At 50.0% G+C, this 14770-nt stretch overlaps 1 protein-coding gene across 1 annotated transcript in view; it reads right to left on the bottom strand.

Moving 5' to 3' along the window:
* Window positions 1-14770, bottom strand: part of MARK2 (microtubule affinity regulating kinase 2) — a 127131-nt gene that overhangs the window by 5498 nt on the left and 106863 nt on the right. Inside the window, 9 exon segments of the mRNA XM_070950945.1 lie at window positions 1560-1811; window positions 3028-3069; window positions 3071-3187; window positions 6925-7022; window positions 8605-8783; window positions 9323-9395; window positions 9397-9456; window positions 12314-12426; window positions 13286-13385. Of these exon segments, the coding sequence (XP_070807046.1) occupies window positions 1560-1811; window positions 3028-3069; window positions 3071-3187; window positions 6925-7022; window positions 8605-8783; window positions 9323-9395; window positions 9397-9456; window positions 12314-12426; window positions 13286-13385 (1034 nt within the window).

Below are 14770 nucleotides of genomic sequence, written 5' to 3'. Positions count from 1 at the left end.
CACAGGAAGACGAGCGGCCTCCCTGTGTCCCAAATTGGGACTGTCCGGGAGGATGAGGTGGGGGGCTCCCCAAAAGCCTTGGTGACTTCTTTTGGAAGGCGAGGAGGAGTGAGGAACTCGGGGTTGCTGGGGTCACCCCTCCTCCTTCCCACCCCATATCCCCTTCTGGCTGGAGGCTGCCCAGAGTAGGACCCACAGAAGGATGGGGTGGGTTGGGAAGGAGGGCAGGCAGGGAGGAAGGTAAAACACACAGCAAAAGAAAAAGGAGGCTGGAGACAGGAGGTGCTGGACTGCAGAGAGGTGGGTCCCCCTCCCCCCTCCCATTCTCAAACTCCCTCCCCTCCCCTTGGGGCCTTGCGAAGAAGAAGGAAGGTTTACAAAACAGCCTCTCGGATACACACACACACACACACACACACACACATGCATGCTGGCAGGGGAATTCTGGGAGTTGAAGTCCGCCCATCTTAAAAAAACACCCAAGGTTGAGAAACCCTGGGGCTACCTTGGCTAAAGTGGCATGTGGGCAGCTATGGCTGGGGTACCCCCACACGGAAACTTTACGGGGTGAGGACAATTTCGCTGCATGGCTGAGATCAGGGAATGGCAGGTTCTGGGGTGGAGGGGAAGTAGGGATTCCGAATTGCAATTCGCCAGAACCAAAGGCGTTGGAACAACCATTTGTCTGAAACGGTATAAGCTTGGGGGGGGGGGATGGACTAGAAGACCTCCAAGGTCCCTTCCAACTCTCGTTATTCTTACTTACAGGGTGCTGTTATCAGGAGCCATCTCCGCCCACTCCATCGCGGGCTTTGCAGTGACAATTATGGCTAAGCCATCCTGAATGATAGCTTGTCACTCCCCAGCTGAGCTACCCCAAAGATAGTCTCCCCTTTGGGGGGCTGGTGGGGGGCAGACTTCTAGGCTTCATCAAGGAGAGGTTGTGCTTCCACCCTGTGGAGCCCTGGGGGGGGGGAGCATTTGAAAGCTGGGTGGGCTCGTCTCCCCAATGAATGGGAAGAGCCGACGGCAGCTTGGATTCCTGGAGAGTGTGCGATTCGAGCATGGACAGATAACAATAGCGATAGCAGCGGTATATAGAGGTATGTAGAGTTCTAGAGTTCTTCACAGCCCTCTCTAAGCGTTTAAGAGTCAGCCTATTGCCCCCCAACAATCTGGGTCCTCATTGTACCGGCCTTGGAAGGACGGAAGGCTGAGTCAACCTTGAGCCTGGGGAGATTCGAACTGCCAAATTGCAGGCAGCTGGCAGTCAGCAGAAGTAGCCTGCAAGTACTGCACTCTAACCACTGCGCCAGATGGCGGACAATGGAATGGGGGGGCTGTGACAGGAAGGGAGGAGGGAGAGGGAGGGGCAGCGGGGGTCCAACGCACACAGACTCAGCCAACATGCGCCTCTCAGAGCCACAGAAATGGAAGAGGGGAGGGTCCCTGTCTCACTCCACCTTTCCCCCCTCCGCCATGCACTCACGCCACCCAGGATGCACTGGGGGTCCCCCCCCCACACACTTTGGTGCCTCCCCCTCCCCTCCCCGGCTCACCTGCGTACGAACTTGGAGGTGAACTTGCTGAAGAGGCTGCCCGAAGCTCCTCTTCGGCCTTGGCTGTTGCCGGAAGGCGAGGCGGGCGTCAGGCCGTAGGAGAGGTTTGGTTGGTCGCGGACCGGCCGGAGCTGCCCGGCGTGGAAAGTGCTGCGGCTCTGTATGCCTCGCGGGAAGTTGGTGCGCTCGGGGAGGGCGCTGCTGATGTTGTGGGCGGAAGGGGAGGCCACGGGAGCCCGCTGGGGGGCCGTGCTGTGGGGGGAAGGAGAAGAAGGAGGTCAATCAGGGGAGGCCAGACCGAGAGACCCTCCACCCCGCTGCCTTGGGAGGGGGGGTATGTCAGCGAAGGGAGAGAGAGAGAGAGAGAGAAAAGCCACGTTCTACCCATGAATGCTGGTTTGGGATTCCTGGGGAGGGACGAGCAGATAGCAGATCCGTTGGGTAAGGTTGGGAGGCCATTTTAGGTGGTATCTCAAGGGGCTCTCCCCCAAGGGTGTAGATGGAGGAGGCTTCGATAGTGACGGTGGGGAAGCTGGATTCACTTAACAACTGAGGCCAAAAAGATTGTGAAATCGGGAGCAGTCAGGTGCCTTAACGACTCCATTGCTGTTAGTGACGGAAGACGTTCTGGTCCACTCGTCTTCACAAGTAGAGGACTCCCTATAAAACTGATTCCCTTCGTCCCCGGCATGGAGAGGGGAAGGGAAACCCAGTAGGGAATCAGCGACCTCGTCCTGGCCAATGGGGGTCCCAAACAAGCCAGGATCGTAAGCCAAATCGGAAACCAGGGCTCTGAAGCGTTTGAGGGCATTTGAGGAAGGATGCCGTGATACCATGTTTCCCCCCCCCCCCCACACCTTCCAGCCTTTAGGCCAAATGATCTTTGATGCTCTTAGAAAAAAAGAGCACCCACATCTCATTCCTGATGGATTTCCTCCACGAGGCAAGATTCCTGGCTTAAAGCGACGTGAGAATCCAGGGCCAGTTTTTCCAAGTTCTGCTAGTTGCTAGGAAGGAGCATCTGGGCAGAGGTGGAAGGCTGCCCTCGTTCTTTTGTGGGGCAGCCGGGGGTTTCCTTTTTCTGCGCCTGCCCCATAGAAGAACGAGGGCTGCCTTCCATAGCGGCTAAGGTCCCCTAAAAAAATAGGGGGGTACCCACCCAACAGGACGAGCAACATCCTGGGCGCCCTTGTGACTCTGCCTGATGCTGTGTGGTACCCAGAGCATGGCTCCGTCTGGGGGGGGGGGTCCCCCCTCCCAGGTTTCAGGACAGAACCCCCAAACCTCTCAGTTGTTCTGCCCCGATCTCCTCTAAGGCAGCCCCCTGTGCGAGGGTCACGGCTCTGGGGCCAGGACGGGACACAGAACAATGAAGCCAAGGGGGGCAGCTGGAGAGACCTGGAGGGAGGGAAGGAAGGAAGGAAGGAAGGAAGGAAACACCCCCAGGCGCACGCAGCTGCCCACTTGCCTAGGTCGCTGGGCCTCGCAGTGATTGTCGGTGGGGGGGCAGCGTGGGCTTGGAGGGGTGCACCGAGGCGGACATGGATTTCTGGTGCTGGCGCGGGCGCGCGGAGCTCACGGCGGCGGAAGCGGAGGCGGTAGAGGCCCTGGAGCCCGGAGTGGTTAGGCTGGCGGGGAGGGGGAGAAAAAATAAAATCAAGCCAGGGAGAAGCCAAGGAGTCCAAACCAAGGAGAGAAAATGGGGGTGGGGGGAAGGAGGAGAGGGGAAAGAGGGGGTGAAGCGGGCTGGCGGATGAAATCTGCGGCGGGCCCCACCGACCATCCCAGACTATCGGGTGGGGCCAGCTGGTTATGGGGAGGCGGCTATGTCCTACCATTCCACTCCTCTCCTCTCCTCCCCTTTTCTTTCTCCTTCCCTTTTCTTCTTCTATCTTCTTTCCTTTCCTTTATCTTCCTTTCCTCTATCTTCCTTTCCTTCTTCTATCTTCCTTTCCTCCTCTCCTCTCCTTTCCTTGCTCCCTCCCTCCCCCTTCTCCTTCCTTCCCTTTACTCTATCTTCCTTTCCCTTCCCTATCCTTTCTTCTTTCCTGTTCTTCTTCTATATTCCTCTTCTTTCTTCTATCTTCCTTTCCTTTCCTCTATCTTTTCCCTTTCCTTTATCTTCCTTTCCTCCTCACCTCTCCTTTCCTTGGTCCCTCCCTTCCCCTTCCTTCCTTTTACTCTTTCCCTTCCCTATCCTTTCCTTTCTCCTTTCCTGTTCTTCTATCTTCCTTTCCTTTCCTCTATTTTTTTTCCCTTTCCTTTATCTTCCTTTCCTCCTCTCCTCTCCTTGCTCCCTCCCTTCCCCTCCCTTCCCTTCCCTTTATCTGCCTTTCCTTTCCTTCCCTCCTACCAATCTTCTTTTCTTTCCTCCCTCCCTCCCTCCTTCTCATCCTATCCATTCCTTCATCAGCTAAACGGGTGGGGAAGAGGTCCCCTCAACCTGCCACGCCACAGAGGGAGCCGCCACAGAGGGAGCTGCCACGCCACAGAGGGAGGTCCACGGGCATTCTGGGGAAAGCAAATATACAATACACAACCCTGTATATATGTATATGAGTCAAGCACCTCCACCCCCAGATGCAACAGGAGGAGATGGAGGCGAATGGAGGCTTTCCGGAGTGCGGTGGGGTGGGGTAGCGAGGGCGATGAGGGGTGGGTGCATGACTCTTTGAAGCTTTGAAGGAACCAGGGGGTTGGGTCCAAAAGAAGAAAAAAAGGCACAAAAATATGTGTGTGTGTGTGTGAATGTCACAGGAATGAAGGGATGAGGCTTGCTCCTTGCTAGCTAAGGAAAAAATATCCCCGAGATCGTGAGAAAGGTCTTATGGCTAGGCATTCAGGGGGGAGAGGGGCAGCCTGCAGGGGAAGTAAAGGAAGCCCCCCTCCTCTCTCTCACCAAATGGAGATGAAAGGAGGTGTCCTCACGCCCCCCCCCCCCTTATCAGTCCAGGGATAGCATCAATGGATGCTCTGAAGCTAAGCGCAGGGTGGGGTGGGGTGAAGGTGGGGGTCTTTTCAGCAACCTCCAAAAGGTATCCCATACGCAGGGGTCATTCCTGTCCGGAGGGGTGGCTTGGAAGGCTGGGTTCAGGCCATGGGGGGGTGGGGGGGTGGGACTTTGAAACGGGGTCGATTTAGATCCAACTACAGTCGATTTTAGATCCAACTATAGCGGTGGCTCAGTGGCTAAGATACTGAACTTGTCGATCGAAAGGTCGGCAGTTCGAATCCCTAGTGCTGCCGCGTAATGGGGTGAGCTCCCGTGACTCGTCCCAGCTTCTGCCAACCTAGCAGTTCGAAAGCACGTAAAAAAAATGCAAGTAGAAAAATAGGGACCACCTTTGGTGGGAAGGGGACAGCGTTTTCTGTGCGCCTTTGGCCTTGAGTCATGCCGGCCACATGACCACGGAGACGTCCTCGGACAGTGCTGGCTCTTCGGCTTTGAAATGGAGATGAGCACCGCCCCCTAGAGTCGGGAACGACTGGCACGTATGTGCGAGGGGAACCTTTTTACCTTTTTATAGTTTTGAAAAGGGGTTGCAACGTTTTGGGGGCAGGAGACGGGAGAGGAAAGCTACACCACTTTAAATAAAGAATAAAATACTTATGTAAAAACTGCAAAAGAAAATGATGAAAGACTATTTTTCTATATGTAAATAAGCATTATTATTATAATTACCACCGATATTATGATTATTATTGTTATTATTATTACTAGAACGATAGTTTGGCCAAAGTAAATGGACTTAGACAATACACCGTTGACTAAGCACTTGTGTATATTAAAGGGGAAAAATGCATATATATATGTGTGTGTTTGTGTGTGTGTGGACAGTTAATATTTCAGGTTTCTTCCTGTGTAATTGTGAACATATCCCTAAAAGGGTAGAAGCGACGTTTCGACAGAATCTCATCTGCCATCATCAGGCTTATGATGGCAGATAAGATTCTGTCGAAACGTCGCTTCTACCCTTTTAGGGATATGTTCACAATTACACAGGAAGAAACCCGAAATATTAACTGTACACATATATATACCCGTGAAAACTTACATATATATATGTAAGGCTAGAAGAAAAATATCTTTTTTCTTTTTTCATAGGCTTTTATGTGCATATTCTTTCTAGCCAGGTAAAACCTGGCTAGAAAGAATATGCATATATATATATATATATATATATATGTGTGTGTTTGTATGTAGGTCTTTGGTTATTCAGGTCTTCTCCCACGTAAAATTGGAAGTGTCTTGGCGACGTTTCGACGAAGTCTCATTCGTCATCTTCAGGCTGGTGTTCTCGGCTTCGTGCTTCCAGGAGCAACGAAGCCGAGAACACCAGCCTGAAGATGATGAACGAGACTTCGTCGAAACGTCGCCAAGACACTTCCAATTTTACGTGGGAGAAGACCCGAATAACCAAAGACCTACATACAAACACCCGCGAAAACCTGAGTAAACCAAGTTTCTCAAACTGCAGCCATAGCTCAGTGAAATCACATCCACTATCCTAGGCTTCTTTAGACAGGAAACATGCATTTTGCTGCCTATTGGGAGACGAATATAGATCTAAAGCAAATAATTAGCCTCTACGGGGAGGGGACATATGGTAACGGTGTGGCTAACTGATGAGGACCAATCAGTCCGAAATAGATCTATCTACCTATCTACCTATCTATCTATCTATCTATCTATCTATCTATCTATCTATCTATCTATCTATCTATCTATCTATCATCTATCTATCTATCTATCTATCATCTATCTATCTATCTATCTATCTATCTATTTAATTTGATTTATATGCCGCCCTTCTCTGGAGACTCAGGGCGGCTTACAATGCGCTAAGCAATAGCCTTCATCCTTTTGTATATTTTATACAAAGTCAGCTTATTGCCCCCACAACTGGGTCCTCAATTTACCCACCTTAGAAAGGATGGAAGGCTGAGTCGACCTTGAGCCTGGCGAGATTCGAACCTGCAGTAATTGCAGGCAGCTGGTCTTAATAACAGGGTGCTTTAGACCACTGTACTACCAAGGCTCTATATTAGTCTCCCAATAGGCAGCAAAATGCATGTTTCCTGTCTGAAGAAGCCTAGGATAGTGGATGTGATTTCACTGAGCTATGGCTGCAGTTTGAGAAACTTGGTTTACGTAGGAAAATACCCGGTTGAAGAAAAATACATACATACATACATACATGTATAAAGAATAATAATAATAATAAAAAAAAACAAGTTTGAACTCAATATCCAAGACTACAAAAGTGCCTAAGGATGCTTTAAATGTTTGTTCCTGGGTGGGGGAACCCCTGGGGTGCTCAGGGCCAACTTCCCTCCTCGTCCTCGTCCTCCTCTTCCTCCTTACCTATCTTTGCCGTTCTGTATCGAGTTCTGGCCCAAGCTGGCGCGGTCCAGCATGGGGGAATTGCGGCTCCGGTTTGTGCTGGTGGAAAGGACGCTGTTCTGCAAAGGAGGAAAGATGCCAAGTGAGGGACGGGCACTGTGCCAAGGTGGGCACGCTGGCACCGGAAAAAGGGACTTGCGACTGTAGTATCCCCTCCCCCCCGGTGCACTTGTGATCGTGTGATCAAAATTCAGAGGCTTGGCAATCGGATCGTATTTATGATGGTCGCAGCGTCCCCCGGGGGGGGGGGCGTGTCACGTCGTGATCCCGTTTTGTGACCTTCTGAGGACGGGGAAGCCAGCTTCGCTTCACGACCGTGCTCCTGACTTCACAGCTGCGATGATTCGCTGAACAACGGGGGCAAGAAAAGTCCTAAAACGAGGCAAAACTCGCTTCGCCCATATTTCACCGAGCCCCATAAACGTTGGACTCAATTGTGGTAGTTAAATTGAGGACTACCTGTCGTACAGCCTTTATACAGGAACAGCAACACAAATGATCATTTTTGGGAGAATTTGGCTACGGATATAAGACACTTTTTGACGGTTTCCGTACTTTTTAGTTAAAAACTTCCATACGAATCAATAGACTCGCTTTACGACCAACGTGCTGTTCACATTGTGACCTCTGGCTTTCGTTTTACAACCCCCCCCCCCCACAAAACAGTGCTAAACTCGGGCTGGTCATGTGGGTGCCTCGACTTACAGCGGTCGTGTCTTAAAGAGGACAGAAATTCAGGATTTCTGTAGGTCGAGGACGTACAGGATAGGGATCCTGTAATTTCCTGTAAGAAATTCGGTCGTAGGTCGAGGACTATCAGGATAGGGGAATTCCCGAGCGGCCACACTGGACAGGTGGTTACAGATCAGCGATGAAGCCACCCTCCGCACCCAGTCACCGGCTGTTGTGCCTTGTGATTCTTGACAAATGTGTCTTGTCTTTTTATGTACACTGAGAGCTTATGCACTGCAGACAAATTCCTTGTGTGTCCAATCACACTTGGCCAATAAAGAATTAAATCAATCAATCAATCAATCAATCAATCAATCAATCAATCAATCAATCAATCTATCATCATCCATCCATCCATCTTCTCTCTCTCATCTATCCATCCATCCATCCATCCATCCATCCATCCAACTTCTCTCTCTCTCTCCCCCATCCATCATCCATCTATCTATCTATCTATCTATCTATCTATCTATCTATCTATCTATCTATCTATCATCTATCTATCTATCATCCATCCATCCATCTTCTCTCTCATCTATCTATCCATCCATCCATCCATCCATCCATCCATCCATCCATCCATCCAACTTCTCTCTCTCTCTCTCCCCCATCCATCATCCATCTATCTATCTATCTATCTATCTATCTATCTATCTATCTATCTATCTATCTATCTATCTATCTATCTATCTATCTATCATCTATCTATCTATCCTCTTCTATCTATCTATCTATCTATCTATCTATCTATCTATCTATCTATCTATCTATCTATCTATCTATCATCTATCTATCTATCCTCTTCTATCTATCTATCTATCTATCTATCTATCTATCTATCTATCTATCTATCTATCTATCTATCTATCTATCTAAGTCCGTGGGTGGGAGGAGTCTTAGGGCACTGACCGTGGAGGGCATAGGAGTGCTTTTCTTCCTCTCCAGGCTGGGCAGGGGGCTGGCAGGCACTTTGACGGTGCTTCCAGCCTTGCTGCGCCCGGCCTCCCTCTCCTCTTCGGGCCTCTTGTTCTCAGCGTTGGCTGCCTGCGTTTTCTTGGAGTAAGACGTGGACGTCGGGATGTTGGGTACTGCGGGGCAGACGAAAAGAAGGAAGTGAGTGCCAGGGAGATGCAGGAAGGAAGGAAGGAACAAGGACTGTCCTTTAGGGGAGGGGCCTCCAACCTTGGCAGCTTTAAGACTTGTGGACTTCAACTCCCAGAATTCTTCAGCCAGCTTTGCTAGTCCCACTTTAGGCATGAAACAGCTGGGTGACTTGGGGGCAATCACCAGGAGATTGGGAGTTCTAGTCTCACCTTAGGCATGAAACAGCTGGGTGACTTGGGGGCAATCACCAGGAGATGGTGAGTTCTAGTCCCTTCCTTAAAGCTGGCTGGGTGATTTGAGGCCAATTGTTCTCACTCTCAGCCCAACCCACCTCACAAGGTTGTCGTTGTAGGGGAAAATAAGGGAAAGGAAGGAATTTTTCGGCACCTTGAGTTATTTATAAAAAAAATAATAAAAAGGTGGGAGATCATAAATAAAGAAAGAAATCCATCTTATGCGGGGAAGCCCACCTCTGCTTTGGCCCAGAATGAAGGGGACCCCCGGAGCGGTCCCCGAAACTCACCCTGATCACTTAAGCGGCGCTGCTTGGGGTTGGCGGAGACGCTGCGCTGTACCTTGTGCGAAGGGGAGGGGGACCGTGCTGTTGGCGAGCTCAGGCTGGGGGCGAGGTTTGAGGGTGCTGCTGTCGTTGTCGAGCTGCAAGAGCAGGAAAAAAAAGGGAATCAGAAAAGGCTCCAGACCTCAAGAGGCGGCTTCTCCCGATCCAGGTCACGCAAGCCCTCGGAGGCAGAGTTCCCCCCACAAAAAAGCTTAAAACGTTTGGTTTTTTTTCCCCTCGTGGAGGAAAAAAAGAAGTTTACGCTGGGACTGCTGGATCACAGAAAACTGGATTAATGAAAAAGGTGGGAGTTTTCTTTTTGTAACCGTTAAGCTTCTTTTGCAAACTGCCTTTGCTGCAAAGGAACTGCAAAGTTTCTTCTTTCTTTCTTTCTTTCTTTCTTTCTTTCTTTCTTTCTTTCTTTCTTTCTTTCTTTCTTTCCTTTCTTTCTTTCTTTCTTTTCTTTCTTTCTTTCTTTCTTTCTTTCTTTCTTTCTTTCTTTCTTTCTTCACTTTTTGTTTTCTTTCTTCTTTTTGGTTAGTTTGTATTGGTTTTTTATGTTCTCTGCAAAACTTTCATTAAAGTTTACCCTTCCTGCCTTTATTCCAGCTTCCCTATCTTTCTTCCTTCCCCTTCCATCCACACTTTATCAACTTCCTTCCTTCCTAGCTTCCCTCCCTCCCTCCTTCCTTCTTTCCCCTTCCATCCACACTGCATCGCCTTCCTTCCTTCCCCATCCAAATCTCATCTCCTCCCTCCCTCCCTGTCATCTTCCTTCCTTCTTTCCTTCCTTCCTTCCTTCCATCCACACCTCATCCACTTCCTTCCTAGCTTCCCTCCTTCCTCCTAATCTCATCTCCTCCCTCCCTCTCACCTTCCTTCCTTCTTTCCTTCCTTCCTTCCTTCCTTCCTTCCTTCCTTCCTTCCTTCCTTCCTTCCTTCCTTCCTTCCTTCCTTCCTTCCTTCCTTCCTTCCTTCTCTTCCCAGTGATTAGAATGCAGGATTGCAGGCTAACTCTGCATTCTACTGCCCAGGGGTTCGATCCTGACCAGCTCAAGGTCGACTCAGCCTTCCATCCTTCCGAGGTCAGTAAAATGAGGACCCAGATCGTTGGGGGCAAGAGGCTGACTCTGTAAACCCGCTTAGAGAGGGCTGTGAAGCACTACAAAGCAGTATGTAAGTCCTATTGCTATTGCCCTTCCTTCCTTCCTTCCTTCCTTCCTTCCTTCCTTCCTTCCTTCCTTCCTTCCTTCCCTCCCCCCCTCCCTCCTCTCTCTTTTACACTACTTCCATCCAAAAAGCCATTTTAACCCTGCCTGTTCTCCTTGGCTTATTTTTCTTTTTTCAATTTCCAGGCACAGGATTTATGAACGAAAAGGCCATCGGAAACTCGCTGCGTGGAAAACGCAACGTACAGGGAAGACTTCCTTAGGAGATGCATGAGGACCGGAAGGCTGCTAAAGAATAAAGAATAAAATCCTCTTATCCGGGGATCTTCAGCGATATGGCAAAAAAGAGCTCGAGGCTTGCTTCTCATTGCATTCAGTGGCGCGCCACCTGTCAATCACATGTTTAACCGTGTCAGCTGCAAAGATTCTAATATGGATCCCCGACAATGAGCGGCAGCCAACGAGCTCAGGGGGTGGGTGGAGGGCGCTGCCAATTCTGGAGGCAGGCACTGGAACCGGGTTGCCACATGAAGCAAGAGCAAGTTGGAAGCTTCTACTCAAGACATTCAACAGAATAATGCAATGGACAGGGGACCCTTGGTGGAGGTCTTCTAGTCCAACCCCCTGCTTAAGCAGGAGACCTTATACCATTTCAGACAAGCGGACTGTCCAAGTCTCTTCTTAAAGACCTCCAGTGTTGAAGCACCCACAACTTCCAGTGGCAAGGCGTTCCACTGGCTAATTCTTCCCAGCCGTTAGGAAATTTCTTGTTCATTCCAGGTTGCTTCCCTCCTTGATCAGTTTCCATCCGTTGGTTCTCTTTGCATAGGTTACCAAAGTCCTCAATTTATGACTGTTCCTCAACTCATGGCCATTTGTTTAGCAACGGCTCGAAATGACAAGGGACTGAAAAAAAAAAAAAAATGGTTGTCCAGCCCCTTCTTAAAAAATCTCCCACAGCTTCTGAAGGCAAGCGGTTAATTCCACCAGTTAATTCTTCTCACTGTCAGGAAATTCCTCCTTTATTCCGCTTGCTCCCTCTCCTTGATTTATTTCCACCCGTTGCTTCTTCTCCTGCCTTCAGGTCCTTTGGAGAACAGGTGGACCCCCAAATCTTCTTTGGGGCAGCCCCTCAAATATTGGAAGACTGCTATCGTGTCACTTCTAGTCCTGTTTTCAACTACACCAGGGGTCTGCAACCTTAAATACTCAAAAAGAGCCATTTGGACTCATTTCCCACAGAAAGGAAAACACCGGGAGTCACAAAACCTGAGTGGGCGTGGCCAACTCGATGTCACTCACTCCCACCCAGTCACATGACACCCCCCTAGTCACGCCTCCCAGTGTTTTCCTGCGGGAAACAGGTCTCTCTCTGTGTGTGTCTCTTTCTCCCTCTCCCCTCTCCTCTCTCTCAGGCGGGCAAGGAGTGGCTAGAAGGGGAGGGCACCAGCCGATAGGGAGCCACAGCAGGGGGATGAAAGAGCCGCATGCGGCTCCGGAGCCGCAGGTTGCTGACACTCGAACTAGACATATCCAAATTCCTGCAACCGTTGATCTTTGTACGTTTTAACCTCCAGTCCCCTAATGGTCTTTGTTCCTCTTCCCCAGCGCTCTTTCCAGAGTCTCAGCGTAAGCGGAAGAGCTGACTTTAAAACAGGAGAAAAGCAACGTGACTCAATCAGCCGGCTTGCTTCGGGGCCGCAAACCGTCCCCTGCAGGTTGCCCTTCAAAAGCTCGATGCCACGTGGGCAAACCCCCCCCACCCACCACCCCACCTCGCACTCACCTCTGAGTTTTTGTAACCTAGCAGCAGGTACGTCGCCATCACTTCATTATATTTCTGGCTGACTAAGGACTCTTGAATTTCTTCCCGGGTGTACCCCATAGAAATCATGAGTTCTGGAGGGCGAAGGAGAAGAAGAGGACGGGAGAGAGAGGAGGAGGAGGAAGAAGAAGAAGAAGAAGAAGAGGAGGAGGAGTCAAGACCAGAGGTGAAATCCAGCAGGTTCTGACCAGTTCTGGAGAACCGGGGTAGCGGAAATTTTGAGTAGTTCGGAGGACCGGTAAAATGCCACCTCTGGTTGGCCCCAGAGTGGGGAGGGAATGGAGATTTTGCAATATCCTTCCCCTGAAGTGGGGTGGGAATGGAGATTTTGCAGTACCCCTGGAATGGAGTGGGAATGGAGATTTTGCAGTATCCCTTCCCCCTGGAGTGGGCTGGGAATGGAGATTTTGCAGTATCTTTCCCCTGGAGTGGGGAGGGAATGGGGATTTTGCAGTATCCTTCCCCTGGAGTGGGGAGGGAATGGGATTTTGCAGTATCCTTCCCCTAAAGTGGGGTGGGAATGGGGATTTTTAAGTATCCTACTCCTGGAGTGGAGATTTTGCAGTATCCTTTCTCTGGAGTGGGGAGGGAATGGGGATTTTGCAGTATCCTTCCCCTGGAGTGGAGATTTTGCAGTATCCTTCCCCTGGAGTGGGGTGGGAATGGGGATTTTGCAGTATCCTTCCCCTGGAGTGGAGATTTTGCAGTATCCTTCCCCTGGAGTGGGGAGGGAATGGGGATTTTGCAGTATCCTTCCCCTGGAGTGGAGATTTTTGCAGTATCCTTCCCCTGGAGTGGAGATTTTTGCAGTATCCTTCCCCTGGAGTGGGGAGGGGAATGGGGATTTTGCAGTATCCTTCCCCTGGAATGGGGTGGGAATGACCACCCCACGCCCCCCCGGCCTAGCCCATCACCCCTTCTCTAACGTTGTACCTGTCCGCCGAGGATCCTTGTAATCTGGCAGAGGTTCCACGTAAGGCTTCAATTCATCGTCCTCGTGACCCACATTCATCCAGCGGTCTTTCATGATTTGCTATTGGGGGGTGAGGGGTGGGTGGGAAAGGAGAGGCAGATGTTAGAACCGCATGGAGGAGGGGATCCTGACCAGCTCAAGGTTGACTCAGCCTTCCTTGCTTCCTTCCTTCCTTTCCAGTGGTTAGAATGCAGCATGGCAGGCTAACTCTGCCCACTGCCAGCGGTTCGATCCAGACCAGCTCGAGGTTGACTCAGCCTTCCATCCTTCCGAGGTGGGTAAAATGAGGAGCCAGATTGTTGGGGGAAATAGGCCGACTCTATAAACCGCTTTGAGAGGGCTATATTTATTATATTTTATTTTATTTTATTTTATTACTTCAATTTATATGCCGCCCCTCTCCGAAGACTCAGGGAGGCATATAAATAAAAGCACTACAAAGCCGTATATAAGTCTAAGTGGTATTGCTATTGCCCTCCCTCCTTCCCTCCCTCCCTCCCTCCCTTCATTCCTTCCTTCCCAGTGGTTAGAATGCAGCATTGCAGGCTAACTCTGCCCACAGCCAGCAGTTTGATCCTGAACAGCTCAAGACTGACTCAGCCTTATTTTATTATTTATTATTTTATTAGTCATATTTCTCTGCCGCCCACTCTCCGAGGACTCTGGGCAGTTTACAACAATCGACAGTATACTAAATAGCATATTGCCCCCCAACAATCTGCGTCCTCATTTGACCCACCTCGGAAGGATGGAAGGCCGAGTCAACCTTGAGCCGGTGAGATTTGATCCGCTGATCTGCTGAACTAGCAGTCAGCTGGAGTAGCTGCAGTACTGCACTCTAATCACTGCGCCACCTCTGCCTTCCCTCCTTCCGAGGTGGGGTAAAATGAGGACCCAGATTGTTGGGGGCAAATATGCTGATTCTGTAAACCGCTTAGAGAGGGCTGTAAAAGCACGGTGAAGCGGCATATAAGTCTAAGTGCTACTGCTATTATATCGAACCCGGGCCCTGGAGGAGCTATTTATCGCATACACATTCTACACTGCATCCATCATTTCCACCGGACGTTCAGGGAGGTGAGGAGACAATGGAGGAAAAAAAATATGTTAAGAAATTAGATAAAACAGCCCCACTGAGGCAGCCCCACGTCCCACATTATGGACAGCAGGAGAAAGATTTGGAACTCCTTGATGCTCTCTTGAGCTTTTGCTGGTTTTCTCGCAGACGTTTCTTTACCAAACTAGGTAACATCATCAGTGCTAGAAAGGGAGAGGGATTGCTCTCTGTTCAGAGACAAGAAGTCAGTGGCTTATATATAAACGACAATATAAATGACTCATATTTATGACGGTCGCAGGAGGTCCCGGACTCGTGGAATCCCCTTTTACGACCTTTTGATAAGCCAAGTCAATTTATTCACTTTAGTGAATAAGTCAATTTATTA

This window comes from Pituophis catenifer, unplaced genomic scaffold (assembly GCF_029215685.1).
Source record: "Pituophis catenifer annectens isolate HBS135680 unplaced genomic scaffold, rPitCat1.0.hap2 SCAF_10, whole genome shotgun sequence".
NCBI classification, from domain to species: domain Eukaryota; kingdom Metazoa; phylum Chordata; class Lepidosauria; order Squamata; family Colubridae; genus Pituophis; species Pituophis catenifer.
The sequence above is the reverse complement of the archived record's forward strand: the minus strand, read 5'-3'. Positions and strand labels throughout refer to the sequence as shown.